At 43.3% G+C, this 27,691-nt stretch overlaps 2 protein-coding genes across 2 annotated transcripts in view; one reads left to right on the top strand and one right to left on the bottom strand.

Moving 5' to 3' along the window:
• Nucleotides 1-196: 196 nt before the first annotated feature.
• On the bottom strand, nt 197-20,676 carry ATG4C (autophagy related 4C cysteine peptidase). The gene is made up of 12 exons (XM_054286200.1): nt 20,598-20,676; nt 20,268-20,359; nt 17,903-18,033; nt 17,046-17,129; nt 16,194-16,427; nt 13,072-13,393; nt 10,572-10,642; nt 9,327-9,463; nt 7,066-7,144; nt 6,326-6,402; nt 3,394-3,513; nt 197-739 (listed from the first exon to the last, which is right to left on the bottom strand). The coding sequence occupies exons 3-12, from the start codon at nt 17,976-17,978 to the stop codon at nt 569-571; spliced, it is 1,371 nt and encodes a 456-aa protein (XP_054142175.1). The 5' UTR covers nt 17,979-18,033; nt 20,268-20,359; nt 20,598-20,676; the 3' UTR covers nt 197-568.
• Nucleotides 20,677-24,429: 3,753 nt separating this feature from the next.
• The window catches only part of DOCK7 (dedicator of cytokinesis 7), a 99,880-nt gene continuing 96,618 nt past the window's right edge, over nt 24,430-27,691 (top strand). Inside the window, exon 1 of the mRNA XM_054286367.1 lies at nt 24,430-24,446. The gene's annotated coding sequence lies outside the window, so the exon portion shown is untranslated. The remainder of the gene's footprint in view (nt 24,447-27,691) is intronic.

The raw sequence follows: 27,691 nt of genomic DNA, 5'->3' as shown, positions 1-27,691 counted from the left end.
ATGAGAAACCATTAGAAAGTCATAGTGCTAAATAGTATCTTAACTCCCAATTCAGCCTGTGTAATTATGGCAGGGCTGCCAGTGCCACTGACTCCTGATCCACCAGCCTCACCTCTGCAGCAGGAGCTGCCCTGCACGGTGCCAGGCTGGCAGCACAGCTGGCAGTGTCCCCTTCCCACAGGGACAACTCCTGCAGGCAGGAACACCGCGCTCTGCACAGCCCTGGATGAGCATCCCTGGCAAGGCAGCCCCAGCAGCGCCTGGAATGGCACAGGAGGGCACAGCTGGCATTTGGGGACAGGCCAGGCACAGCTGGCTCTGAGCAGAGCATCTCCTTCACTACCACAACTGCAGACACTCCTCCAGCCAGCAGTGAGCAAAATAATTAGTACATACATTAGTAACCGACATCTTAAAGACTTTTAACATATAAAACATTATCATCTTTATGAAAATAGACCAATTTCAGTACAGGCTTGCCTTTCTGGGGAAGGAATCCAGGTACATTTTATAGTTAAAAGGCAAGTGTTCTCCTGGACAGCTGCCGACGCTCTTGTGTAAAATGTCCTTAAAGCAAGACAAACTCCTCTGTGCTAAATCTCTTCAGCCTTTTCTTCTCATCCTCAGAGAAAAGGTCATTTTCTTCATTGAGTGGACTGGAAGCAAAGTCATAGTCTCTAGAATGACCTTTGACAAAAGTAAACAGGGGATATTTCTCCTTGGATGAAGATTTCAGCATCTATAATGTAAAACAAACCAGATAAAACATTAATTGGAAATGAAGAAACTCAGCAAGCACAGATATTCACCTGATGATGACTGCCAAGTAAAAAATGCATTTATTTTAATTATCTCATTAGACAAAAGCACTGCACAATCTAAACATTTCCTCCTCCTATGACATATTTACTTCCCTTTCTCAGGCAGCTGCTAATTTCCTGCCTACCCCTGGTTTTGAGCACACAGATCACCTGTATGTGCTGTCGGACCCAGTGCAACAAAGAGAAAGATAAAAGGATAAAAGACAGAAGATAAAACCCTCTACAAAATAGTTAATGGCCATAAGGGTCTCCTCAAGCCAGGTGTGAATTCTGCAGCAACTGAGGATCCTGGGGGGGGATTTTTATTGTAGAATCAGCAGGTGCAATATTCAGTGTTTTTATTAGAAGTTCAAACACATTCAGCAATGTAAATAAGGCAGGCAGAGCACGTGGCTCAAACCAAATTGGTGACAGTCACAGGGAACCAGGGGGCCCAGAATCTGTGTTTATAAATAGGAAAACTGAGCATGGAGAAAGGGGGTGTGAGGGATGATAAATACTGAAACAGATCAGCAAAACATCTTCAAGAGCAGATAAAACCCCACTAAACACTGAAAAACATTTCAGCCTTTCAGGGTGTTTTGCCCACTGATTTATTTTTTAATTTGTTTTACTTTTTCCTACCTGCTTGGGAAAAACCAGCCCAGTGTTGCAGTGGCTGCAGAACCACATCAGACTAGAGATACACACTGTGCAGAACTAAAAATCACTGAGCACCATTTCAGGAGAACAATCAGTCTAAAACAGGAAAAAATCCTCAAAGAGAGCTCCAAACAGTAAGAACTATTTAAAATATGACAGGGGTTGAGGGAGCATTTAAAAAATAAGAAAAAATAAATCAATCCCAGTAAAATCCTGGGGTTCCACTGCCTTGTCTGTGTTCAGCTCTACTGAAACTTCCATTTCCACACTGAGGGAGGTGAGGAAACCCTAAACACAGGAACAGGGCAAGGAAATGCCTAAACCAAGTCCAGGGGAACCTGGTCAAGGTTTGTGTGACTCTCATCACATCTCAACAGTGACCACAGAGAATCTGAAACTCTGAACAATGTGCAACTTTCCTAATTTATCTGTCTTTAAACATATAAAGCCATGATGTTTATCCTCAAGTATAAAAGCAAAATCTTATCTCTCACCTCTTATATTACCAAAAAAAGCAGGCAGAACATGGATTTATTTAGTTCAGCCTCCACAGGGCACACTAGGAATGCACTGAGCTTTATGGTTAAGAGTTACCACACTACAATTGCAAAGAAAGGGAAAAATAATGGAAACCACAACAGATGTGAAGGAAGGATTGCAAGATCAATTGATAGAATGTTTCTGACATTGTCCCTGTATCCAAACTTTCCCCTCTTTTCAAACTGACACTGCCTGAAATGTATTCCTATAAAATAATGTCATTAATATTAAAGAGCTTCTATCTAAAATACCAGGATAATAACTCCAACACTTGGGTCAGTCAAGAGTGTTTTCACAAATAGTGTTCAGGAAAAAACTCTACTTAATCCCAAAATTGAAAGAACAGAAATAGGAAAAAGATAACTTCTGCTGGAACTGATTTTGTAATGAGATTTTTTTTTAACCATGTTATGACATTCTATGTGACAGAACAGGAAAACAAGGAAGAACAGAAACTTCACTATTTAAACTTTCCATGGATCTGCTGCTTAGGCACTTCTACTTCTTTAAATCTGTTTTCTACCTCTCTGGGTAAGAATCAAAGAAACAACTTCAGCATCAATCAGTATCTATTTATTATAATCAGCATTAAGTTTAAAAAATGCTTTTTTGGCTGTAGTACTAATACTACTATTAATAGTACTAATACCACTTCTCAGGACATTCCAAGTGCTGCACAAACATGAATTCCTTGTGCTGCTGTGGTTGGAATATTAACACTGAGCCCATCTGCTGCTGCATCCTTTCCACAGAGCGTTTTCTGAAGCCACCAAACACAGAGCAGCTCACAGAACACACTGATGATGCTGCATTTCATACTGCAATAACTAAGGAGAAAAAAACGTGATTCCAATGGGACCTAAATGAATCCAGAGCAGTTTTTGCAGGGGAAGGATGGCTCAGACAGATTTGCTGGGTGGCACCTGCTCTGTGCAGCTCACACCAGAGCCCTGCAGCTCCCACCAGGAAAAGCCCCTTGTGTTGGGGAGAAATAACGAACAATTCGGGTTTGCTCCAACATTCCCATCGCTCCATCCCCGCCCAGGCCCGGGCTGCCCCCCAGCACCCCCTGAGCCTCCCGGGCCGGGCTCGCCGCTCGCAGGGCTGCGGGGACATCGCCACTTCACGAGTGCCACCTCGCGGGCCCGCCCGGCGCCGGCCCCGCTCCCGCTGCCCGGGCGGGCTCGGCCCGGCCCCGCTCGGGAAATCCGGCCGGGATCGGGATCGGGATCGGGACCGACACCGACACCCGGCGGCGTCACCGAGCGCGGGAAAGCGGCGATGAACGCCATGAGGGGAACTGGCTCTGCTCAGGAGGGCGAGGCCGATCCTCCTCCCGGCCCCACAGCCCGCTCTGGCCGAGGGATGGTTTGGCAACTCCAGCACCTACCTTGGTGATTTCTTCAGACGCCTTCTCAAAGTCCTGCACAGTCCTACAGTAAAATCCTATGGTGCAGCTCGGGTCCATTTTTTTGAAGGACATCTTTTTGGGAGAAGGACAGTGGAATGACTGCAGGTTTCCCAGTGAAAAAACACAAAACACGGTGACAGTCAGGAATGGCACAGATCCATGTGTTTACTTCTGTCCCCCCCAACAGCTTAATACATCCAATGCCCTGCAGCACCTGAATTAAACCCAGCACACCCTTTGGAAGTGATTTCTCCCATCCTCGCCAAACATTTAAATGATTCCACCCTTCCCCAGCCGTGTCAAACCTCCTGCTGCTCAGGCTGCATTCCCCAAACTTCCCCACACGAACACCAGCTTAGTTTGGAATCTGTCACAGCTCTGCTGCTCCCAGCAATACTTTATGAATATTCCCAAGGCAGAGAAGGTGAATGCTCTTCAGCAAATTGAATTTGTAACAGCTTTTGCACTATCTTACTGCTTTACTACCACTGCCCAGTGCCCCTTCCCTCCCCCAGCCTCCATAAAAGAGACATAATGGAATAAACCAACCTCATGCATTTTCCTTCAGTAAATGAAATGGGTTCAAAAACCCACAAAACACACAAAAGCAAAACCATATTACAATGATCCACAAGTAGGGAAAAAGCAAACATGCCCTGCTTTACAAATGGGTTTTTCCTCACGTGAAATCTCTTTCCCTGACAGATGCTGCCCCGCCAGTGCTGTGAGCTGATACTTTCAGCAGCCCTGCTGTAAGACAAAACAAACACAAAACCCCCTTCCCCACACTCCTCACTCAGTTTATGAAAGAAAAAAAATATATATTCCATCTATCCTGATTCTGTGGTTATTTATTACAGGAGCTGCAGTTGTGGCGAAGCTCTTTGTCCAGTAACTGCAATTATTTCTTCACTTGCTCTCAGAGGGAGCCAGTCCCCTCCACTCTGCCTCCAACACAGAGGATGACCCATCATCCTCCCTCTATTAAATCCCTTTTTTTGCTAATCACAAAAATCAATCCACAGAAGACAGCCCTGGTTCCCAAATCCGAGTGTAATCATCCCTGCAGCAGTTTTACATAATAAAATATATTGTTCTTTCCTGGTGGTTACAAACCCAAGAGGTATTTCTGTAAAACCTCTGCTCAAAAACATCCACCAAGATGATTTGGGGTTATTTCTGCAAGATTGATTTTAGTCACTGCTTTTTCTCCTCACCGCTCCAATTTTATAAACAGCAATTGTATTTTTAATATTAATTCCTGAATCTTCAAATGCATAAAACAAAAAATAAAAATTAAACCCTGCCTTCCACATGCCATAGCAGCAACCCTGTCCCTACAGTTGTGCAGGAGGTTTAATGCTGCACAAATCACTGCACAACAAAGAGAAGTGGGGAGGATTTTTTTTTCCCATTCCTCCAAACAAATGGATGCTGGAAGCCAATACAGAGTGGATTGATTTCCAACTTATTCTGGACAATTTGTCAATTTTGAAAATACTCCCTACAGATAAATCTAACAAGCAACTATCCACCCTAAGAAAGCAATTTCTGTTTACTTTTGACATTTCTGGACAAAGATATAATACTATTAAATGCAGCAAGCATTAAATTGCAATCTATTTTCCGTCTGCAGGAAAGCATTAGGATGAGATCAAGCCAAGCTGGCAGCTTGCATACCTTCCAAACACAGCTTCAAACCTTGGTTTTATTTAGAAATTCAGATTAATGCCAGTCTGCAGCACAATTCTGAGGCTGAGTCATAGGAACAGAACCCAAAAGATGTGTTTTGGTAGCTTGGCCACAGCAGGACCTTAAGGAATTCACCTCAGCTCTGCTGCTCTGGGCTCTTCCCACCTTTTGTCTGCTTTTCCCCAAAGTGTAAAATCTTCAGGGGCACTGGAGCAAAACAGTTGTGAGGATAAAGGGAAGGAGCTGGGTGATCACCCCAGGCAGAGATGGCACTCACCAGCTCCTGCTCCAGACACGTCAACAGGACAAACCTGAAGGAATCTCCAAACACAGCCAAACCTCCTGCCTGGGTATCTGCTGACCCATTCTGCTGCTGGGTTCTTCTGCTTCACCCAGAACCTTCTCATTTCCTACAGAATCCTCCACTTCTGTGCTATGTAACATGCTAACTCGGGCATTTTGTGAAGCATAAATAATGACAAACATGAAGTGTTTGCTGTAAGGCCTTGACACCAGCCCTGTGCAGGCCCTTTGGGATTTTTTATTTATATATGAATAGTTCTCCTGAGCAGCATTTGATGGGACTTTGCTCCAGCTCTGCTGCCCTGGCTGTGGATGCCCCCTGAGGCTGAGCCAGGAGCTGCTGGAGTTCACCTGAAGTTGGGCACAGGACCAAGGAGAGTTTGTGTGGAAGGCCCTGAGGCCACTGAGCTCTTCCTTGCAGCTGACAGTGTTTTCCCAGGGCAGCTGTAAATTGAGTTCTCTAATCACCTCCTTTAGCTCCATCTATTTCCAGGCTCCTACTATTGAATACCACAGGAATCCTCCCTGATGTTGCTTGCAATTTGAATTAAAAAAAAAATAAAATGACCAAGAAGACAAACTTATCAACTCCAAATCCAAACAGGCTTAAGATCTACAAATATCATCTATTTTCTTTGATAGAAAATCACTTAAATGAAGTGATCATCTATTTTGGAGATTTTATGATCATTAAAAAGAAAACAGATGAAGATTAATGAAGTAAAAATTAAACCTCCATATTGAGATTTAACCTCTGGTCATTTTTGTTGATTATAGGCCTATAAAGAAGGGCAGGACATTGATAAATAACATGTAACTGTAAAACCATAAAGCTGCAGCTAGCTAGAACAGCTCTAAATAATTAGTGTTTGATTCATATGGGAAGCAAACAGTGCCAGCTCTATATCCATAGTACCTCAAGAGGGAAATCCTTTATGCTGACATCTACAAAAGATTGGCAGTAATGAGGATCCATGTAAATCAAACTGTCATCTGCAAGGACAAAACAGAAGACAAGTAATTCAAAAAACACCTTATTATTACACTGCTTACAATCCAATTTCTATGCAGAACAGCTGGAAAAAAAGCCAGTGAGTAACTGCTTGCCAGGCTGATACTCATTGACTGAAGCATAGGTTTTTGCAGGACAGATTAACTTTTGCATAATCAAATATGCTTGTATAAGCAGAATTTTTATAAAGTGATGAAACTGTCATTTAATTTTTGGTGCTAAAATTACTTTTACAAACACACAATTATATTCTGGAGTTTGCATATGAAAAATGTATCGCCCTGCTTCATCCTGACAGCAAGAATATATTGCTTGTCATTTAGGCATCAACTAACACCACTTAAAGCAGGAGAGAGTAAATACCTAAATAAGAACTGCCAGAAAGGAACAGCAAATGCTCCTCAAGTTTGGTGAAACAGATAAATTATGCCTTGTTTATGCAACAAGGGAAATTAAATGTACATTTTACAGAATCCAATTACTCCGTGGGGTAAATGACAAATGGCTGGACTTGGGGAGATGTGATGAATTAATAAGGTGCTCATTTTACTATTTTAATCATGCTATTTCCCACTGCTTCTGTATTAACTTCCTAACTCTGAGAGAAAAAATACTGAGGAGACATAACACAGTCAAACACTCACCTTGGAATCCAGCAAAGTAATAGGATTGCTTGGGTCTGCCACCAATGATGCCAACACAGTACTCCAGGCTTAAAATTCCCTAAAACAAGAACAGGGAATCATTAAGATTAACCAAATATTAAACTGAATTAAAATAATTGCTCTTTGCTCTTTTAGGCAAATGGTTTTGGTTTTTTTTAGAGATTGACTCCATGACTTCCTGAGGTCTGACCAAAGTGGAACCAGCAGATATTCCAGAGAAAGACTTCCCTTCCCATGAGATACCACACAAGTTTTTGGGGAGGAGACAAAATATCATTTCACATATTGAGCACCAGTTCCTCAGTCCAAATAGCCCAATGTTTGAGATTTTCAGCTTTCACACACATTTACATCCTGTGCCCCTGGGGACTCTCTTCTTTTTGCACTAAAAGGGACAAGCCTGGCCACAGTATCAAATTTACATCCTGGGCAGAAATGCCAGCTGAAATTAAGAGTAATTATGAGGTCCAGCTCCAAAAGCAGCTGTCCCACATCCAGGGAGGAGAGAGAAACACTCAACAGCCAGGCCCCATAAACATCCCTGCAGGTGGCCTGGGGGGCAGAGAAACCAGAACCTTCTGAAGGCTGAACTTTTGGGAAGGGGACATTTCTCAGTGTAAGAAGGGAATTTTTCTTTCTACAACAAGATTGATATTGGCAGACTACTAACACCAAGGTTTCTCAAGAGAAAATCTTCCCTGCTTAGACAAGGATAAAGTCACTTTAAAACCTCCCCTGAGATGCTACAGAGTCAAATCCAGCATGGTTTACACAGGTTAAGGAAGTGATGCTTATTTAAAATACCAAAAAGAAGGTTTCCTTAGAAAACTTCTTTAAAATATAAATGAGAAGGTTTCCTTAGCAAATGCTCTGAGCAGCACAGAACATTCAGGCAGATCAGAGCCAAGGAGGGCAGAGCAGAGAGGCAGCAAAGCTGCTCAGAGTAATGGATAACTGTTTAATCTATGGCAAGCTCCTTGTAAAAGTGAATTATAAAAAATTTATCCATTTTCACCCATAAATATAAAACCCTTTGTAGAAATTACCTCTTGTGCTACATTCTAAAATCTGCATTTTTAACTTAAAGGCAGACTCCAAGAAATGTGGTCACTTCTTGGAACAGCCAGGGAGACACTGGAGTGACTGATTCAGGCAATTGAGAGCCCTCTTATCTCAGCCTCCATCAGGCTGCAGCAGCCTTGGAAGGGAGCAGCAGGAATCACTCCCTGCAGCCAGCAGAAAACTAAAAGTGTCCCAAACCAGCTGTCTGAAAACACAGGGAAATAATCAGGGAAAAATTTAATAACAATTTAAGTTCATAACTTGAAGGCCTTTACCAGTCTGTCTTCCCATGCCAGTAAAAATCAAAATGTTTTCCTGGAATGTTACAGTGAACAGAGAGCCACAAATAAATCATGTTACAGACTCTCAGCCTTTGTCTGTGCTCCTACACCGGGGTAAATTAAAAATGAACCCCAAATTTTCAGACAGATCAAGAGGAGCAAGGACAATGAAATAAAAGCAGCAGGGCTGAGAACAAGGCCTTCCCTAAGAGGAGCAAGAGGCAGGACCGCAGCACATCCTCAGGTACCTGCAGAACCTCTGCTGACAAAGCCACAGCACCTCTGTGACAAAACCTCCCCCCTCTGCCTTCTCCTTCACTTTGCCTTTTTCCAGCTCATTTTTATTGTGGTAACTGCTTGCTACTCCTGCACCACCATCCTCAGAAACGCTCATCCAGATGGGGAAAAAACCATTCAGGTAGTGAATTAAAATATCAAATAATTCCAGGGGAACAAAGAGACAAAAGAAAATGGGAAGAACAGACAGGCAGCAACTTAAAACCATTTGAACCATTTTCTTATTTAAGAAAATAAGAAACAGAGCAAGGAATGGAGTGTATTTATATTTTAAAATGCTGCCTGATCCTTAGTTACATATGCTATTAGAGTCCTGCTAGATTAAATTACCATTTGTAATTTGAGGCACTGCATTAATGTCTTTTCAGGTGCTGCTGGAGGAGCAGGACAGTTATCACAGCTTTACCAAGGGACATCATGTGCTCTGCAATTATGTCTGATCTTGTAATAGGGAAATTTCAAATCTGTAAAGTCAAACTTTACAACCTTCACCTGTAAAATCCCCACCACAGGTTTAATGGGGAGAATCACCCTCGTGAAGTTGCTTTTCATATCCCCTTGTGCTACTCTGTGAAAAATGACTGAACTCTCATTTCATACCTTTACAAACTCCAGGTAGTCAGTGTTTGTTCTCTCCCCACCGAGTCTCACAGGAACCAGGACAATCACAGCTTTGGGGCCTGCTCTCCCAGAATCCAGCAAGGAGCACTGCCTGTCAATAACATCCGAGCTGTAGACTGAGACACACAGAAACATTCACATTTCAAACACAGCCTCCAGGTTTCAGAGACACACCTCCAACGTGGCACCTCAGTGTGACAAACTCCAGCTGCAGCCCCTCCAAACCTGGCTGTCCTCCCAAAACACTGGAGCCCTGGTGCTGAGAATTTCACACTTTCTGTGCTGCCACGCACTGACCCCCAAGAGAACACTGAATTTAACCTAAAGCCATGGAGAAACTTCCAAAATGGAATTATAGGTATGTAGTTTGAATAGAAATGTGTAATACCACATGGTGAAAATGTAAAGTTTTAGAATATAATAATACATATATATAGCAAGATACAGGTTTTAGAACAGTAGCTAGTCCTTCTTCTTCACCTTCTTTATGAGTTTAAGTAATATTGTGTAATTTAATTTAAAAAAGTCCACATTACGAGGCACAGTTAATTATTAAGTTAAAAGTAAAAATAATTTAAGTATCATTTCTTAATTAGACAGTTTATCCTTAAAACACCTTATAAAAGGAGAGATAAAACTCCATTTTTAAATTGTTAAAGTACTATAGAACTCACAATTTATAAGACTGTAATATAAATAAGAACTAATAAACATCTGAATCCAAACAAAAAATTCCATCTCACACATTTAATCCCAACCCTAAGGTAAAAAACCCCAAAAACTCAACACCCAGGTGACTCAGAACCAGTGCTGAACCTCCTCATTCCCAGCAATATTTTGTGGAATGGGAATTGCTGCTGCTGAGTTGCAATGCCAAGGAAATGCAGAAGGGGCAGGTGAGGAGAAAGCCAATAAATATTTATTGCTGCATATAAACTTCTAAAAGGAATAATTAAAACTTGAAAGCTTCCAACTAACAGAAACATCTCCATGTAAAAGGAGAAGAGGCAATAATTGATTTGCTGATTTGGAATTCCACTATAAAATACCAAACCAACAATGAACAATCTGCACATATCAAGAATCCCTTTGTCTACATAATCTCAATTTTGTGGATCCACTTCACTGGGATTTTTTTTCCCTTTAAAGCTCTATTGTTAAGTGCTAACTGAAAAGCATAAAAAGCATTTAAAATGTTTGCAAAAATCTACAAAACACAGTTACCTGTACAATCCTGGGCAACATAGACTGTTACTCCTTGCAGCTCAGGGTCTCTTGCTTCTTCAACAGCTTTTCTAAGTACAAACACAAAACTACTTAACTTACCATTCATTACAAAAAATAAACAATAAACAAACAAATTATTTTTGTTTTTTAGAAACAGGTTGATTTTAATTGTTTGTGATAGGAGTTTTTTGTTTGTTTGGGTTTTTACAGGGGTTATTTTGTTTAATTCAAGACACCTTCCCTTCCTGATAAACACAGGTGATGAGGTGGGATTTTTTTATTTGTTTTTAAACACTGGATACCAAGATCCAGCCTGTATATTCCATGGATGTCATGGCACCACATTTTCCAAGCCAAGATGACAATGTCTGGCTATTTAAAAGAAACGATGAAACCCACAAAAACAAATCCCACAATAACTTCCAGTGAAATTCATATTTCAATGGAAAGTTTCATATACTTTATTTCTGTTTATAACCATTTTCTGTCAAGTATATTGATGATAAAGGTTAAATTTGCTGACAAAAATGCTATTTTCAATTCACTATATCTCTTTATTTGACCTCAGTTCATATAGCAAGCCACAGATTAGCACCTGGAAATAAAGTTTCACCAAAACTTTCCAAAAGATAATTACAAAATTAAGATTCTCCTCAAAAGACTAAGAGTAACAGACCCAAAAATTAAAATAAAATGTTGATAGTCAGAACCATGGTCATCTATCAGGGACAGCATTTGCAAAGAAAGGGAACTGTTCAGAATTCAGGATTTAGCTTTGATTTGAAGCACACACCTGCATTAAATGGTCACCATCCCTTTATTCCCACTCTGCTTTGAGGAGTGGTTTAATGCAGCCATTCCCAAGTTATGAGGGAGCTGTACACTGTCAGTGCTGCTGCAAGAGAGAAAGCTCCAGGAAAGGAAATTCTGCAGGGCTGGAAATCACCCCTGGGGTTGTGGTGAGTGAAACTCTGCCCCAAACCCCCCTGCTCCCACTAGGGACACAAATAATTTAATAGATAATTTATTAAAGCAAGGGAAAAATTCTGACTGCCTCCACCATGAGAAAAAAGTACAATATAGCACATTAAAAATGCTAAATTCCTACATTCCTATTTGCATCTGCATGGATGCGCACCTGATTATTTCAGTACAGCTGCACTTCAGATTAACATAACATTAACACTAAATATCAAATTCTTCTATTTATATATGTATATATATAAATGTATAAATGGTTGAACTTTGCCTTCTGCTTTTTAAATGATTTATTAGTGATTTGGTTTATAAGTAAACTGGAATCTACTAAAAAAATAAATATATAAGACTACAAAAAAACCCCAAAACATTCAAAGAATTAAATATCAAGGCTCACAGTCTGGAGAAATTTGACTTTCAACTTTTTTTCTTTAACCACGCTGAATGTCACAGACCCTTTACTTTTACTGGGATATAATTATAATATTAATAGTCCCATACATTTACAGTTTCACAAGAATTTGATGTGTGCAAAGAAATGCTGAAAACATCAATTTTAGCTGTGACATTTCATTACACTATCAGTACATTACAGCCCCCAGGTTACAGTATAAAAAAAAAACCTCTAATGTTATGCATGTTCCAAGGTTGAAAGAGTGGTTAGTTTTTAGAACATTTCACTAAATGCAGCTCTACCTAAAAGGGTTTGGGAGAGATCCTTGGGATTCCACAAGAAAACAGGAATGTTGTGTTTTTTCCTGAAATAAGATTGACAAAAGCTCAGCATTCATTCCTACACCTGCTGTTATTTCCCTTCCTGCCTATGAAAAAGCTCTGGAATTGCTCCTGCTATGGGTGTTTTACAAAGCCAATAATGAACAGTTTGCTGCTCAATTAGGCTGAAGCAATCTCAGGACACTCAGAAATGCTCCTCTGTGATGTGCCAAAGGGAAGGAACAGAGAACTGAAGGTGTTTTACCTCAAAATGTCCAAAGGGAAGGAACAGAGAACTGAAGGAGTTTTACCTCAAAATGTCCAAAGGGAAGGAACAGAGAACTGAAGGAGTTTTACCTCAAAATGTCCAAAGGAACAGAGAACTGAAGGTGCTTTACCTCAGAATGTCCAAAGGGGAGGAGCAGAGAACTGAAGGAGTTTTACCCAAAAATATCCAAAGGGAAGGAGCAGAGAACTGAAGGTGTTTTACCTCAAGATGTGCAAAGGGAAGGAGCAGAGAACTGAAGGTGTTTACCTCAAAAGGTGCCAAATGGAAAGGAGCAGAGAAGTGAAGGTGTTTTACCTCAAAATGTGCAAAGGGAAGGAACAGAGAACTGAAGGTGTTTTACCTCAAAATGTGCAAAGGGAAGGAGCAGAGAAGTGAAGGTGTTTTACCTCAAAATGTCCAAAGGAAAAGAACAGAGAACTCAAGGTGCTTTACCTCAGTATCTCCAAAGGGAAGGGACAGAGACCTGAAGGTGTTTTACCTTTAAAATGTCAGAGCAGAGGACGGAAGGTGCTTTACCTCAGGATGTGTGCCACCACGGCGGGCCCGTACCAGTCCCCCGCCATCTTCCCGGATTTCTTGCCGTACTCGATGAGCTGGTGCAGCCCAAAGGCTGCCAGGGGGGAGTCCCCGAACCAGGAGATGATTTTCCTGTGATAAAGCTCGTTCCTCCTGTCGGTGCCATCGCAGTCCCTGCGGGCAGGGGGCCGGGCCGGCAGCCTGGGGTCCCTGTCGGGGGTGAGCGACGCCTCCAGGGAGGCCGTGAGCCTCCTGACGGTGCTGCTGGGCCACGACTCCGAGTCACAGCCGTCCATGGCCAGCGCCTCCGGCCACACCCAGGCTGCAGCGGGAAAAGGGAAAAGCCACAGCAACGCTCGTTTTATGGGATAATTAACAAAGCACTTCCCTTTGTCCCCCTCGTTACAGTGACAATGTGTGTTTTACATGGTGCTGTTAACAGGTGAACAAAGAAATCTCGAAGAGCAGCATTTGCTTTGATTTTTCTGGTTACCATCCCAGCCAGCTGAACAAACAAAATACACCTGATTACAGGTAAGAACTCTCTTACATATTAAATACATGACTGTTACTTCAATACTACCCAAAATCCTTTTATCGGTGTCAAAAAAGAAGTTTCAAAAATCTTTAATTCTTCTTGTTTTTCAGTTATTAAAAAACCAGGCAGACCTGAGGAATTATTGAAATGTTTGTAAAAGCAAACATTTCTTCCTGGCAAAATGGCAAAGGAGACCAGCAGAGAAACAGGCAGGTAGGATTGTTTTTTATTCCCTAAATTCATTAATTCCTTTAGATTACAAGGGAAACTTGTCTAAATATCAGTGAGTATCTCCAGTCTGCTTTTCCCTATGGATGGTGAATCCCACACAGCATTCCTCCTACAGAATGGGGTCCAGCAGGCCCAGGAAGATGCTGGAATTGTCCCCCAGTTCCAGCAAGTACTCCCAACACAGAGTCAGCTCAGTGTAAAACCCTCACAGGCCCTGCTGTTGTGGGCTCTCAGCTCCACACTCCAGCCAGAGTCTCTAGCACAGGCATTTCAAAGTAAAACTTCAAATTTAAAAACAAAACTCATTCCCAACAACATTCAGCAATATCTGGAACATTCCACATGGCAGTGGAAGTGTAAATATCTCAGCTAGAAACTTCAGGCAAGTTTTGCTTCCCAACAGAAACAACACCATTAAACGAGAAGGAAAACATCTCTGGGAAAAGAGTAAACAGCCATGAAAAACTTCCTGTAAACATCTAAATATGTTTCCAAAGCTGCCCAGATCTCATAAAAAGCTTTTCAAAAGATAATTCACCAGCTGTCAGAAGACCAAGTGAGGAGCAAAGCAGCCCAGAAAGACCATCCCTACCCCATCTTTCTGTGGATTTGGATTGCCACAGGAACAAGAGCACTCTGGAATCACCCCATCATCTTCCAAATTAGGATACAAGGGGGACACACGAGGAATTCTTTGGAACCATGGATTTTAAAGATAGAAACCTGAGTGGTTTTTGTTTGGGGTTACTTCCAAATGAGCCATTACACACTCCTGCTCACAGGGAGTCTTCTGGGCAGGTCTTGAATTTCTTTTAAATGTATATGTATAAGAAGAGTGATATTTAAGGGATTTGTGTTCTCAGCAGAAGTATTTCCACACTTTTTGATATGTGCAGTCAGTTGAAAGAGATAATGAATGTTTTAGAGTTAAATATCCACACCAAAGGCACAATCACAGAGCCAGTCCCACAGCTCAATCCTGGCACTGCTGGAACAGACTCTGTGCTGCAGCTGGGCTGGGACCCTGCTCCCAGCTTCCCTCAGAGCTGCCCAGCCAGGGCAAAGTGGGATCAAAACAGGCTTTCAGAAGGATCTCGTGCTGGAGTGCTCCTGAGAGCCCACAAATGGCTGAGCAAACAATGCCCTGTGTTCTCTCACCCCCCCGGGCTGCAGGGCCCTGCCTGGGCTCATCCTGAAGCAAGCAATGGGTGATTGTTATAAAGGGACTGGCAATGGGATGGAAGGAAAAGGTGTTTAACTCTGCCAACCTAAAATACCTCTCTGCAGGACATGGCCAGCCTGGAACAATGAGGAGGACAGGGACACAGCCCATGACAGCAGGAAGTGTCCCACAGCTCCTAAGGTCCAGCTGGCTGTGCCTGAGGGAGGACTTTGAGACAGACAGTGGTAAGGGAAACAGGGAAGTTCCTCTCTAAGTACATGGGGGAGGGAAGGAATGACACAGTGAACATTTCCACACAGAGAATGATGTATTGAGGTTACATTAGAATCCTTCTAGGAACTCAATATATTAACACCAGGAGAAATTCAATAATGGACAACTTTAGAACTGATAAAAGAACATCACTTCTGCCATAGCCCACAGCTATGGGCTGGGGAACTCACTCCTACATCTGGAGTTCAAGAAACAATCAAATTTCCAGAGAAAATTTAATTTTCTGGGCATGTGCATGGGTAAGAACACCCAGAGAGGGGGATCACACTTTTGTGATGTATTAACTCACACCTGGATATTGGGAACTCCACAGAAGTTTGCTTTGGCACACTTTGGTTCTCAGAAAAGGAAGGACAGGTATTACAGCGACTTGAGTGGGTCGCTGGGGATGAGAGAAAGACGAGAATCTTGCTTGTTGATCAGAAGGCTGGATTTATTGATATATGATATATAACACATTATAACTATCCTAATAAGAATAAAGAGAGAAGTTGTAGAGGCTGCTAAGCTAAGCTAAGAATAGAAAGAATCTCTAACAAAGTTGTGTCCAGGGACTCTGTCCCCAGCTTGCTCCTGTGATTGGCCCTTAATTATAAACATGGGAACATGAACTAATCACAAGTGCATCCTATTGCATTCCACAGCAGCTGATAATCATTGTTTACATTCTCTTCTGGGTCCTCTGCTCCCCAGAAAATGCAGAAATCTGAAAGAAAGGATTTCTGTGAAAAATGTCTGCGACAGACAGGACAGCCCAGTCTCTGTGCAATGGGACAACTCCAACAGGAGTGAGGAGCCCCCAACCAAAACCAGCTGGCTCTTCAGATTTGGGATGAAAAAAGGCCATTTTGGTCTGTACAGAATGCCTGTGCAAACACAGAGATTTCTGTAACTCACCTCTCCCAAGGAAATGAAGCATCAGCCCCTGAGCCAGCAGCATCTGCCCCGTCCTGAGCGTGCAGCCCCAGCCACAGTCTGTGGTCAGGGCAGAGCCCTGGATCTGAGGGAACTCCTCCCTGTAGGTCAGCCAGATCCTGGAAATGAAATCCTTGCGGAACTCCTCCACGTTCCCCGAAATCTCAGTGCTGATCTTGTCAAAATTGGACCCATCTGTAGAGAGCTCCCCAGAGTCTGCAAGGCAAAGCACAGCTTAAGCTCTAATGACTTTGTTGTGGCATTCCTGTTATTAGTAACAAATATCAAATTTAAATTTACAAAAATTCACAATTGCCTCAAGGACAGCAAAGGAGAATTGGAAGGCAAACGTAACAGAAATGTGCCAGGTTAAAAGAAAAAAAGGAAAAATCAAAAGAACCATGCAGACACCACTGTGCCAGTGGAACCACTACCTGCAAGTAAGTGCTTAATTCACCCAACTGTGAATGGTCAAATAAAGAGAGAGACTTAAAACACTGCACACTGCAAAGTGATAACAAAGGTGTTGGTGCAGTGACCCTGATCAGGCCTTGCCACTATTTCCATCAGCAGTTTTTAGAGAGAAAATCTCCAGCTGATGGTAAATGAAGTGCAAATTACAACACAATTTTTTTACAGAAAGTACAAGGCTTTGGTGTAAAATCTGAATAAAGCAGGTTAGAATGGATTGTATTAGAGGAGGACATTTAAATGAGTATTTTCTAAGCTTTTCATATTTACATTTTGGATATGGTAATTGTTAATGCCAGTCTTTCTAGAAGATTAAAAATACCTCATTCCTGCTGAGGAATGAGTGAAGAGCTCTGTACTCACCCTCAGTTTTGAAGTGGTAACATTTTCCCAGCAGAAAAACTGGAGAGTTCCGACTGAAGTAAGTTTTTGTTTTCAACACCCAACCTAAAACAGATGCAGAACAAATACAAATTTGTGACTGAACCTTCCAAAAGGAAATGCTAACAGCATCTGGTTAAGCCAAAGGTAATCCTTGAAAGGGGAATTAAAAAAAAAGCATTGATATTGGGTTTTGGTCACATAAAAAATCCCATAAAAGGTACAGTGGCTACTATTCCCTTTCAACCATGTGACAGCCTCAAAGAAAGCAGGAAAAAAGCATCTTTTCATCTTGTCAGACATCTTCAAAACAGCTATGATTAATAAAGTTTATCAGAAATCTGGTGGTAAAACTGAGCAACCTCAGTCCTAAAGGGAAAGCAGAAAAATTAAGGACAGATTAGTAAAGGGCACACTTGAAAATCTGGTTGCTGATAAATGAATTACTGATGTTCAGCTGTGGAAAAATGTTACTCAACGGTAGATTCTTCAGTGGAGTTTGTAACTCACACACCATCCTATTTTTTTACACAAAATCATATTTATAAACAAAATAAATCTTTGTACAGATGATTCCATACTATCCCTGTTTAAAAGCCGATGCAAATCTAGAGTAATTTTCAAAATATATTTACTGTTTCCAAAAGAAATCATTTTAAATGAAATTATGCAATACTTATTTGAAAAATTAAAAGCTAAGGAAGTTAAGCTGAGAAAAAATTGTTACAAGGGCCATATTGCATTTGTAGTATTCATTAGTTATGACTGCATTCATGCCAACAAGAAACACTCCATTCCTTTTAACGAGGACAGATCTCCCCACACTCTGCTCCACTTACTGTATTTCATGTTGTGCCATGCAGACATAAACTTTGATTTGATCTTTTCTACTTCATCTGTCCCCGTGGCCTCCATATTCAAATTCCAGAGAAAAAGCCATCGCTGTCTTGTGAGGCTTTCAATTCTGCTGCTGCAAAAACCAAAACATAAACACTCAGCAGCATCCCCCGCTCAGGCACTTGAGCCCAACATGGCCAGGAACAGCAATAAACTCACAGAACCCTCCCCACCAGGCACTGAGAAGCAATCCTGTGTCCCATGAATAAGTAATAAAATAATTTAATTCCAAATATACACCAATAAAAGCACTGCACAAAGCTAAATAAAAGATAATGTTCTCCAGCAGCTCTGCCTTGCACCACGAACTGCTCCAGAGCACAAAACCTGTGCTGGCACACGAGCTCACTCATTTTAGCAGCACTGAGGTGCAGAGCTGACATGCAGCCCACTAAACAGAAAAGATGCTGTTCTTTTCTGCTGAAGAGAAAACAAAAAGCACTTTTTGTGTTGAAGTCCACCACAGTGCTGGCTAATTTTGTAAAAAATCCTGATAAATTTTCTAAGGAAATGCATCTTTACAGGCTCTTTCTGTGCTGCAAGACAAGACAGATTTCACCTTAAAAGCAACCTGAACTGGTAACAATTGGTAATAAAGAAATAAATAGGTAGTTGGTAATGCCTTTATCCCTGTTTCCAATAAAGCTGGGAAAATGGGACAGAACCCCCTCCACAGCCCAGCTGCCCCATTTGTAAGAGGAAGTTTGCTGTAATTAACAGAACTTCCTTCACCAGGTGTATTCTGGATCCACCTGGAAATACCTGACACACAAAGTTTCTGGATGGTATTTGGTGGCCCAAAGCCTTGCAGAGAGAGATGAAAAATTAAGAGCTCCTGCTCAACAGCAGCTCTTGTGGGACATCAGAAGTTGATCAACAGTGGGACATCACTGCAGCCTTCACAGAATTTTTATCTGAGTTCTGACAGCACCAGCTGACATGAGCAACAGTGAACTTCCTCATTTAATTCATAAACTTGAGCCAAGAAAAACCTCCTTGCTATAAAAGGAGTATCTAGAACTGTATTTACCTTCCCACGTGCTATTCTCCATGGAACAGGGATCAAAAGCAGGACAAAGACTTAACTGGGTCACTTCTCTCCACTGGGAATGAATTTTAAGTAAACCCAATCACTGACAGTGTAATTAAGGAGAGGGTGAGGGTGTCAGGGTGGCAGCATCACCTGAGCCTCACACACATCCAATTTTTGGGATCTGCAATTTGCCTTCCAAATCACCCCTAGCACATTTTCCCACTATTCCCTCATAAAAATCTGCTTTTTGACATAAAAAGAAGCAATGCCAACTCACAAACATGAGGGAAGGCTGAGGTTTTCCTAGTGAAAATAACAAGTGTGTACATCCCTGCTGTGATTAGCCTTGTGTTAAGCAGGGGAAGGAAGAAAAGGAGAATTTCAAGCTGGGTTTTAACTTCCTGCCTTTTCCCCCCTTTTATTTCTTTAGGAAAATAAAGGAAAGCCTGACTGTATCACCAGCTCCAGACAGCAAAGTGGCAAAATGAACTTTTTCAGGAGGAGTGTTTGGTCCTATGTTCCCTCACATGATCCATCAGCAACAACCATTTATCCAGACACCACTGATTGCCCTAAAAACCAATTCCTGTAAAAGCTTCCTCTGGCTAAAATTAGAAATGAAACAAACTCTACAGTTCTGAAACGGCTTGAAGACAAAATTATGTAAATGAGAAAGAAGCTAATTTTCTTTTCAAAGACAATGGTCACCACAGCACATTTATCTTTCCTCCTGGTACATTTCTTCTCTGACATTATGCTAAAGATGCAAAAAGAGCTTCCAAGAATGCTAACACAAACCAAGTATAATTTTTTCATGAGGAAAACACAGGTTCTTGCCATCAATGTAAGAAATCGTCAGTAAGAGTTTCACGGCGTTAATGGAGCAGCACCAGGAATATTAAAGGTCTCAGGAATATTAAAGCCTTGAATATCAAATGACCAAAGCGCATGGTTTCATCCCGAAGTTGCCTGATGTCTGAAGTTGTTCGGATGCTCATCGAGGATGATGTTCCCTCAGGGAGAGCAGGACACGGCTGGAACTGAGCCCCAATTCCTGAGCCCCCTGAGGGGATCCCTGCCGGGAGCGGCTGGGCGCTCACAGGGATGGAAAACACCCCAAAACCCCCAAAACAGCGTTTGTGTGCATAAACAGCAGAAAAGCAACGCAAGCTGCCGGTAATACCGCAGCGGGAAGGATGAATGAAGCCTCAATGAGGTAATTATAAGATAAATGATCTGCTATTAACTAAGACTTGTCTGGTTTTCATTCTTACCTTGAAGGAGCCCCGAGCGGCAGCGGCGGCGGTCAGCGGCACCCACACGGAAGAAGGACGGGGAGCAGAGGCCGGAGGTCATTTCTGAGGCTCTGCAAACACATTCGAGGGCAGTTAGAAACGATACTGGGAAGGCGGCTCGCCAAGAAAACCAATTATTCCTCAGTGCTGCAGCAGGGACGGAGCGCTACGCCCGGCAGGACTCGCAGCCGAGCAGGAGCCCGCACGCACCGCGGCAAGGGGCTCGGCGGCTCCCGACCCCACAGGACGCGGCCGCGCCCGAGCTGCTGCTGCAAAGAGCCCGTCCCGCCGCCGCCGCCCGCCGCTCACCCCTCACGGAGCCGCCTCCGCCATGCCCGGGGCCGCCCGGACAGCGCGCGGCCTCCCGGCGCTGCTCTGGCCGCGGCGCAGCGGCGCGCGAACTACAACTCCCGGCGGGCGCTGCGGCGGGGGCGAGGCGCGGCCAGCGGCGGGCTGCGCGCAATGCACGCTGGGAAGTGTAGTCCGGAGGGAGAGCGGCTGGGAGGCGGGAGAGAGGAAGAGAACGGAGGAAGAGGAGGGAAGGAGGGAGGAAGAGGATGGAGGGAGGTGGCGGGGCCGCGCCGCGGCTGAAAGCGAAATCCCTGCCCCTTCACGGGTCTGCGGCTGTCCTTTAACAGCGCTTCTCTCTTTGCTCGGGTTTTTTTAGGAGGGGCCTGGTTTTGTTTTGAGTTTTTTTTTTTGTGGTTTTCTTTGGGTTTGGTTTTTTCTTTTTTTTTTTTGGTGCATGTGTGGTTTCCTTCTTTTGGTTTAGGTGGTTTTGTTTTTTTGGTTTTTGTGGGCTTTTTGTTAGTTTTGTTTTCACTTTTGTTTTTTAATTCCGTGTCCTTTGATTCCTGCATAGCAAAATGTTTCCCCACATCTCCAAACTCCCTGAAGGATTTCAATTTCCAGCCTAAATACCCAGCCGAGTGTGCTCCGATTCAATTCTCTCCTTTATTTCCTCTCTAAAAGCCCCATCAAAACCACTGCATCTCCTCTCGCTCTCCTGAGGGGTTTTCTAGGTTTTTAAAAAGTGTTTTGTAAAGTAGGTTCTTCATTAATCTGTTTGTCTTAAGCTGCTTAAAAATACTCATTGGCTGTATCGGGAGCCGAGCTTAAAAAAAAAAAAGTGCAGGATTTGTGGAGGATTGAGCTGAATTTCTCAGCTATCTGGAACTGGCATTAGTGCTCCACCAAGATCCTAATATTCCTTTTTTCCCTGGTACTCACCAGCCCAATTTTGGGTTCATGAAGCAAAGTCATGTGGGGTTTTTTTTCCATTTTGTGATTTTACTGCCTTCTGCTGGTCAGAGACGATCAGGCTGAGCTTAATTTTTTATAATCAGCACATGATCTAACATTTAGCTGCAGTGAGCTGCTAACAATAGATGCTTTGTGTATTTCGTGGTGTTTTGTTGTTTTTTTTTTCCCCCTGCAGCCTCATGGATATATTTCACATAGGAGGGTTGATCAGTAAAGAGGATTGTAGGTTTTAATGTGCAGACTACATCTTGTTCCAAAAGTCTGCTGTTGGCCTGGGGTGGGGATGTAGCAGATCACCTTTCTAATCCTTCCCTGCCTTTCAGCTCCCTGCTTGCCCTTTGCTCCCAAGATAAAGAAAAAAAAGATTTAAAAATAAAAACCCCTGTTGCTGCTTGCATAAACTCATAAAACTGTGACAGTGCAGAAAGAAAGAGGCCTGCTGCCTCCAGAATTTCATGATCTGTTCTAGGAATTATAGTTGTTTAAAGTTTTATCTTTGCTTTTATTCCCTGAGACAGAGATGGATGTTCTTGTCTGTCTGTGTAGGGGCTGCAAGGTGGAGAGCTGAGGAGCTGACAGGGCTTGGATCTGCCTAAATGTGCAAGGAATTATCCAGCTGATCAAAGGAAATGGCTCTTCCCCTTCCTGCACCTTCCTGCTCTCAAATTTAATAACCATGCCCTGAATTGATGGGCCACACCTGGACATACCCTGTAAATCCCTGGGCAGGCAGGGGATGAGAGGGAAGGTATTTATTTTCTGCTTTTTTTTTCCCACAAAAAACAAAGTTTTGATTGCCAAATAATCACTCAGGCAACCATAAATAATTGTCTGTAAAACAGAGAGTTTTCTGCATATCCACCAATTCCTGTTTCTGTAGGAAAGGTTTGCAGAGGGAGTGAGAGGGAACTGAGTTCAACAAACTTAGAACAAATGTCAGAGAATTCACACTTTCAACATTTTAGTGGCATAAAACCATCTCTGAGCTCCATTTGAATGCCATAAGGAGATTTTGAAAATCTCTTTTTTCCTGGAAAATATAATTTGTCTCTTCTTTATTTTTTAATAGGTGAACAAGGTGGGTAACACCAAGTGGCAATGGCAAGGTTAAAAATTAGAGGAGATACTCTGATTTCTGGAGATACACAACATTTATCCTCCAAACACTGCAGAATGGTAAGAGAACACTGGGCACTGGGGAATGAAGCTTCTGCTCCTGTTCCTGCCACTGTTCCATCATCAGTAATCTGCAATATATTTAGAAAAGCTCATTAAACATTTGGCCAAATGTGCTTTCCCAAACATTGTTGCCTGTGGAGAGCAGACCTTGGGTCAAGTGGTTGGAGAGAAGGGAATTTTCCTCATTTATTTTTAGCTTCATTTCCTAGGAAAGTAAGCCATCTGTGGTCTGTTTCCCTCTGGAAAGTTTTGAAACTGCTCTGAATTCAAGTTTGCAGAGCCTCAGAGATGTTAAATAATTCCAGTTTTTGTGGGAGTGGCTGCTCAGGTCAACAGAGACTCTGGAACAGGAAAAGGGGAAAACATGGGAATTCAGACTGTGTGGGTTTGTGCATCCTTTCAAGCACAGTGAGGGTGAAGGGGCAGCAGGATCTGGATTGCTCTGATGTGGTTCCCCCCAAATTAACCAGCAAACTTCTGCTGGGACCACTCAGTCCCTCCCAATCCAGATTTCCTTTGTCCCAGGAGCAGGGTAAGGAGGAGGAGGCTTCAGCAGGATCAGTCTGTGCCCAGGCTACCCTCAATGTAAGATCCTAATTATGCAAAGGGAAATAAAACACATTAATGCCATTTATAGGGTGCTGAACTGGGAAAGGCTGAGAGCTGTGCTCGGGGTGGAAACATAAACTACAAAAATGATAAACATGAGCAGGAATTAATAGAAGGAATTAATGGAAGCTCACTTGGGAAGACTTTGAGTCCTTCTCTGAGAACATTTAATTTCTTGAACCCACCTTTTGAAGTGAAGAAATCCTAAAATAAATGTACCAGGAGACAGTAGAGCAGAAGTGAAGCTGCCATCAAACACCACCATGTGAAGAAGGCTCTGGAAAGGCTGGTGCAGTTCTGTAAAGGAAATAACAGGGATGTCAGGGATGTAGTGAAGGCTGCAGGAATTTGGAGAGTCCTCCCTCCTTAAATCTCCTGGTTTCTCCAGGAAAATTTGGGTACTGGGCAGCCTGAGAAGAGCAGCACAGTACCCATTATCTCCTGCCAGAGCTGTCCAGAGGAGATGGTGTTTGTGACACACATGTAACTTTATTTTTAAAGAGTTTTTGCCGGGAGAGCCGGGGTTTGGCCCTTCCCGGTGCTGCCAGGAGGTGGCTCCCTGCATTTGCAGTCCCTATTTACGCCTTTGTTTATGGAATTACTCCAGCCTTTTCCCTGGAAAATGTTTCCTTGCCTTTGCCCTGAGGAAGTTTACGTCAGGAGAACAAGGAAGCCCTGGGCTCAGGAAATAATCTGCGAACAGGCAAGGCAAGGATCAGCTCACTTCTGACCAAATGTTTTCTGGCTGGGATCCAAAGGGATTTTTCTTGTGCAGGACCTAATCTTGTAAGATGACTTCTGTCAGGCTCAAGGAGTTACATGTGTGTTGGTAGGGTGCACTTACAAAATTTAATTATAGCCCGGTAAAAGTCATCCTCAATTATAAAAAAATCATTTTAGTCACATGTTTTAAAGGATGCAGGTGGTTCATGGAGAGGTACCCTGGCGAATTGATTAAATGCTGCTTCATTGTCCCCCTTTCAGTGTCCTGTGTCCAGGCCATGGATGCTTTTTGGAGGCAGGGATGTTTCCCAAAGGCTGATGAGTTCTTCTGTTGGAATCCAGCCTGGAACAAGCCAGGTTCCTGCTTTTGCTTCCTAAAACATGGTGAGGAATTACAGTGTGTTAAAGGAGAGTAGTTATTGAGTATCCTCATAATGCTGGTAAAATTCCAGGTTTTACATTGGTTACTATGTAGCCTCTATTCAAACATTAATTAAAATTAACTTGGGCTGTCTGGGGGTATTAATTGCATGTACACAGCCCCTCCACTCTTGATTTGTCTTCACTCTCACTCTGAGGTACCAGACACCCTTGAGAACAATACATGGGCACAAGAAACTCTGCAAAATAAACAGTGTGACACTCCCAGTACATCATAAATCACACACATTTTCCCCCTGTTTTTAAAGAAAATGGTTCAATTTGCAGGAAAACTTGCCACACAACTGTTGTTTCTGAATCAGGGATCTGCTAGTACCTAAAGAAGTATTTTTTGTGCAGACTGTAGTTCTATGTAAGGTTGCTCTGGTGGTCACATTCTCCTCTTTGCAAAGCTTGTTTGTTTCCTCAGACCAAGCATTTCCTTCAGTTAATTCACTTCTAGGATGACAAAACAAGAGGCAGAAGGATTGTGACTGTGCCTGGAAGAGGCAACCCTCACCTTAGTACCCAAAAAAGTACCCTGACATCAGCACATCAATCCCCCCATGTTCTTACCATGAATTTTTTCTTTGGCATTTTTTGATTTATAATGGCTGAAGACTGCAATTTTTTTTTCTCTCTTATTTCTTCACTTTTTCCTTGATACCTTTTGGTTAATGCTACATGCACTGCAAAATTGAGGGTCAATTTGCAAAAGCTCTTGGGGTTTTTTGCAAGGCCACATATACCTTTCTACCAATGTTAGTGATTTCTTACTATTTGAACCCACACACTTTATAGACTTGCTAGTCACTATCTGAAAAGTAATGAATATTTTTCTGAAGTTCACTGGGTATTGACTGTTAATTGAGGGATTCTGCTCATATTTAACCCAACTATATGGAGAAAACCTATTTCTCTTCAAAGCAATGCCCTCCTAATGTGAAGGCAATAATATAATAATATTTTATATACATATAATATATTATTTATATAGAATAGATATTATTGGATAATATAATACAAATATTATCTAGAAAATTTATATCTATTATATATCTGTATTGATAGAGGTCCATTTTAAATCCAGGTGGGATGGCTGGAGCTCCTCTGGGCCAGCTCTCAGCTACAGAAAAAGTCAAGGAAAAGCAAAGGAGACATCAAAACCCAGCAAGAAGTGCCCAGAGCCTCACTAAGGTCCTTTCTCTGTGGTAATGGCTGGCAGGAGGGGAAAATGAAACCTAAAATCCCAGAGGTCTCCAGTGGACCTTGGATACTCCGTGCCCTCTGTGTCAGGGCTGCTGGGGCTGGGCTGCTCTTTGCACCCTCTGGCAGCAGGAAGAGTTTTCCTCTCACAACTGCAGATTCCCAGTTTTGGTCTCAGTGTTTGGGTAGGCAGGGGTATTTTGCCCTCCTGCATTCCAGACTAGTGCCATTTTGGGTATAAAAAAGGGGAGAAGAGGAAGCATTGCTGGTGATCCCTGATGCTTTGGTCTGTTCTTGTGAGTGCACACACTCAGATTTGGGAATTTGATCTTAGAATTCCAGACTGCTTTGGCTTGCAAGGGATCTTAAAGCTCATCCAGTTCCATCCCTCTGCCTTGGGCAGGGACACCTCCCACTATTCCAGGGTGCTCCAAGCCCTGCCCCATCTTTCCAGAGATGGGGCAACCACAGTTTCTGTGGATGTAAGGAGGCAAATCTCCTATCCCATGCACAGTGTGAGGCCTTCTCTGGTGTGCAGTTCCACACGCCGGCAGCAGCTCCAGAGCAAGAGCCTTTTGTCTTGGCCGAGGTCTGTGGGATATTTCCTCCCCTCCCCCTTGGAGAAGAACATCCCTTTCTCAGTGCCTACAATGGGTCTTTGCTTCCCAGGGTCTCTGTCTGTGTGCACGTGTGTGACACATGACAGCACCTTTGTGTCCTGGGGCACAGCCTCACCCACAGGGATTCACTTGGTGGCTGCATTAAATCCCCTGGCATCACTCACACACAGAGATTTTTGCAGATTTTGGGGCACTGCCTGTGCAAACACACACAGAGAGCAGAGCAGAGGAATTGCACACAGCTGGAAACCAGCAGCTCTGCCAGGGGGAGGATTGGTGTCCTCCATGTGAGGGAAACCTTCACAGAACCCAAGCAGATGGACTGGGGGGAATTAACACTCCTGCTTTGGGACACTTCCTGGGTGACTATTAATAGTTCCCTGGGTTGGATTAGTGCACAGCATATGTTGGGTAGCAGGGACTTGGTGTTATCTGCTAGATCATGTCCTGGGCTCAGTCTTTTGGAGTCACAGAACAGTAATTTTTGTTAATGATTCCCCACCTTCTACCTCCTCTTCCCCTTAGATAATCCCAAACCATGATGTGGTTGGAGACACTGCTAGTAATGGCATGTTTGGTGGGAATGGATGGTGCAATCTTCCAACCATCTCCTGAAACATCATTAGGGACAATTTTTAGCCTTTTTGAAGGAAAAGATGGGATGATATGCGGCGGGATTGACTGGAAGCCCAGTTTTGTCTGGCCAAGGGACCTGGCCATGCCCTACAGACCCAGGGCACCCAGCAAGGTCTTAAGCTGCACCGGGGGGGTTAGGTTGGACATCAGGAGGAATTTCTTCATGGAAAGGGTGATTAGACATTGGAAGGCAGGTTTGGAGTCCCCAGCCCTGGAGGTGTCCAAGGAAGGACTGGAGGTGGCACTCAGTGCTCTGGGCTGGTGACAAGGTGGGGACTGGGCACAGCTTAGATGATCCAGGAGGGCTTTTCCAACCCCAGTGATCCTGGGATTCTGGTGCTGCCAAGGGTTGGTCTGGCAGCAGTTTTGGACCGAGGGCTGGGGAGCGATGCTGAGGAGCCTTTCCCCAAACCACCGGCGGATCCCCATCAGTGCTGAGAACAGCCCCAGCCGCTCTGCTCTCACTCGGGAATAACGCGGCACTGCAAGGGGAGCCCCAGGCCAAGGGGGTCAGCACTCTGGGGATGGGGACAGGGGACGGAGATAGGGACAGGGATAGGGACAAGGGCGGGGATGGGGACAAAGGATGGGCATAGAAGCAGGCATGGGGACAGGGATAGGAATGGGGACAGGGATAGGAATGGGGACAGAGGACTGGATTAGGGACAGGGGAAGACATGGGCACAGAAGACGGGGATAGGGGTAGGTGCAGCAAAGGGGACAGGGGACGGGGATATGGTCGGGGGC

This window comes from Melozone crissalis, unplaced genomic scaffold (assembly GCF_028551555.1).
Source record: "Melozone crissalis strain CALT ecotype California unplaced genomic scaffold, PUWL_Pcris_2 ptg000045l_1, whole genome shotgun sequence".
Taxonomy (NCBI): domain Eukaryota; kingdom Metazoa; phylum Chordata; class Aves; order Passeriformes; family Passerellidae; genus Melozone; species Melozone crissalis.
This window is presented reverse-complemented; position numbering and strand designations above follow the sequence as displayed.

Coding starts and splice junctions, on each gene's coding strand:
- ATG4C (XM_054286200.1), bottom strand. CDS start 17,978: ATGGAGGCCACGGGGACAGATGAAGTAGAAAAGATCAAATCAAAGTTT. Junction 13,394..16,193: donor GCTTCATTTCCTTGGGAGAG/GTGAGTTACAGA, acceptor TTCCCGCTGCAG/CCTGGGTGTGGCCGGAGGCG. Junction 10,643..13,071: donor GTGGTGGCACACATCCTGAG/GTAAAGCACCTT, acceptor GTTTGTACTTAG/AAAAGCTGTTGAAGAAGCAA.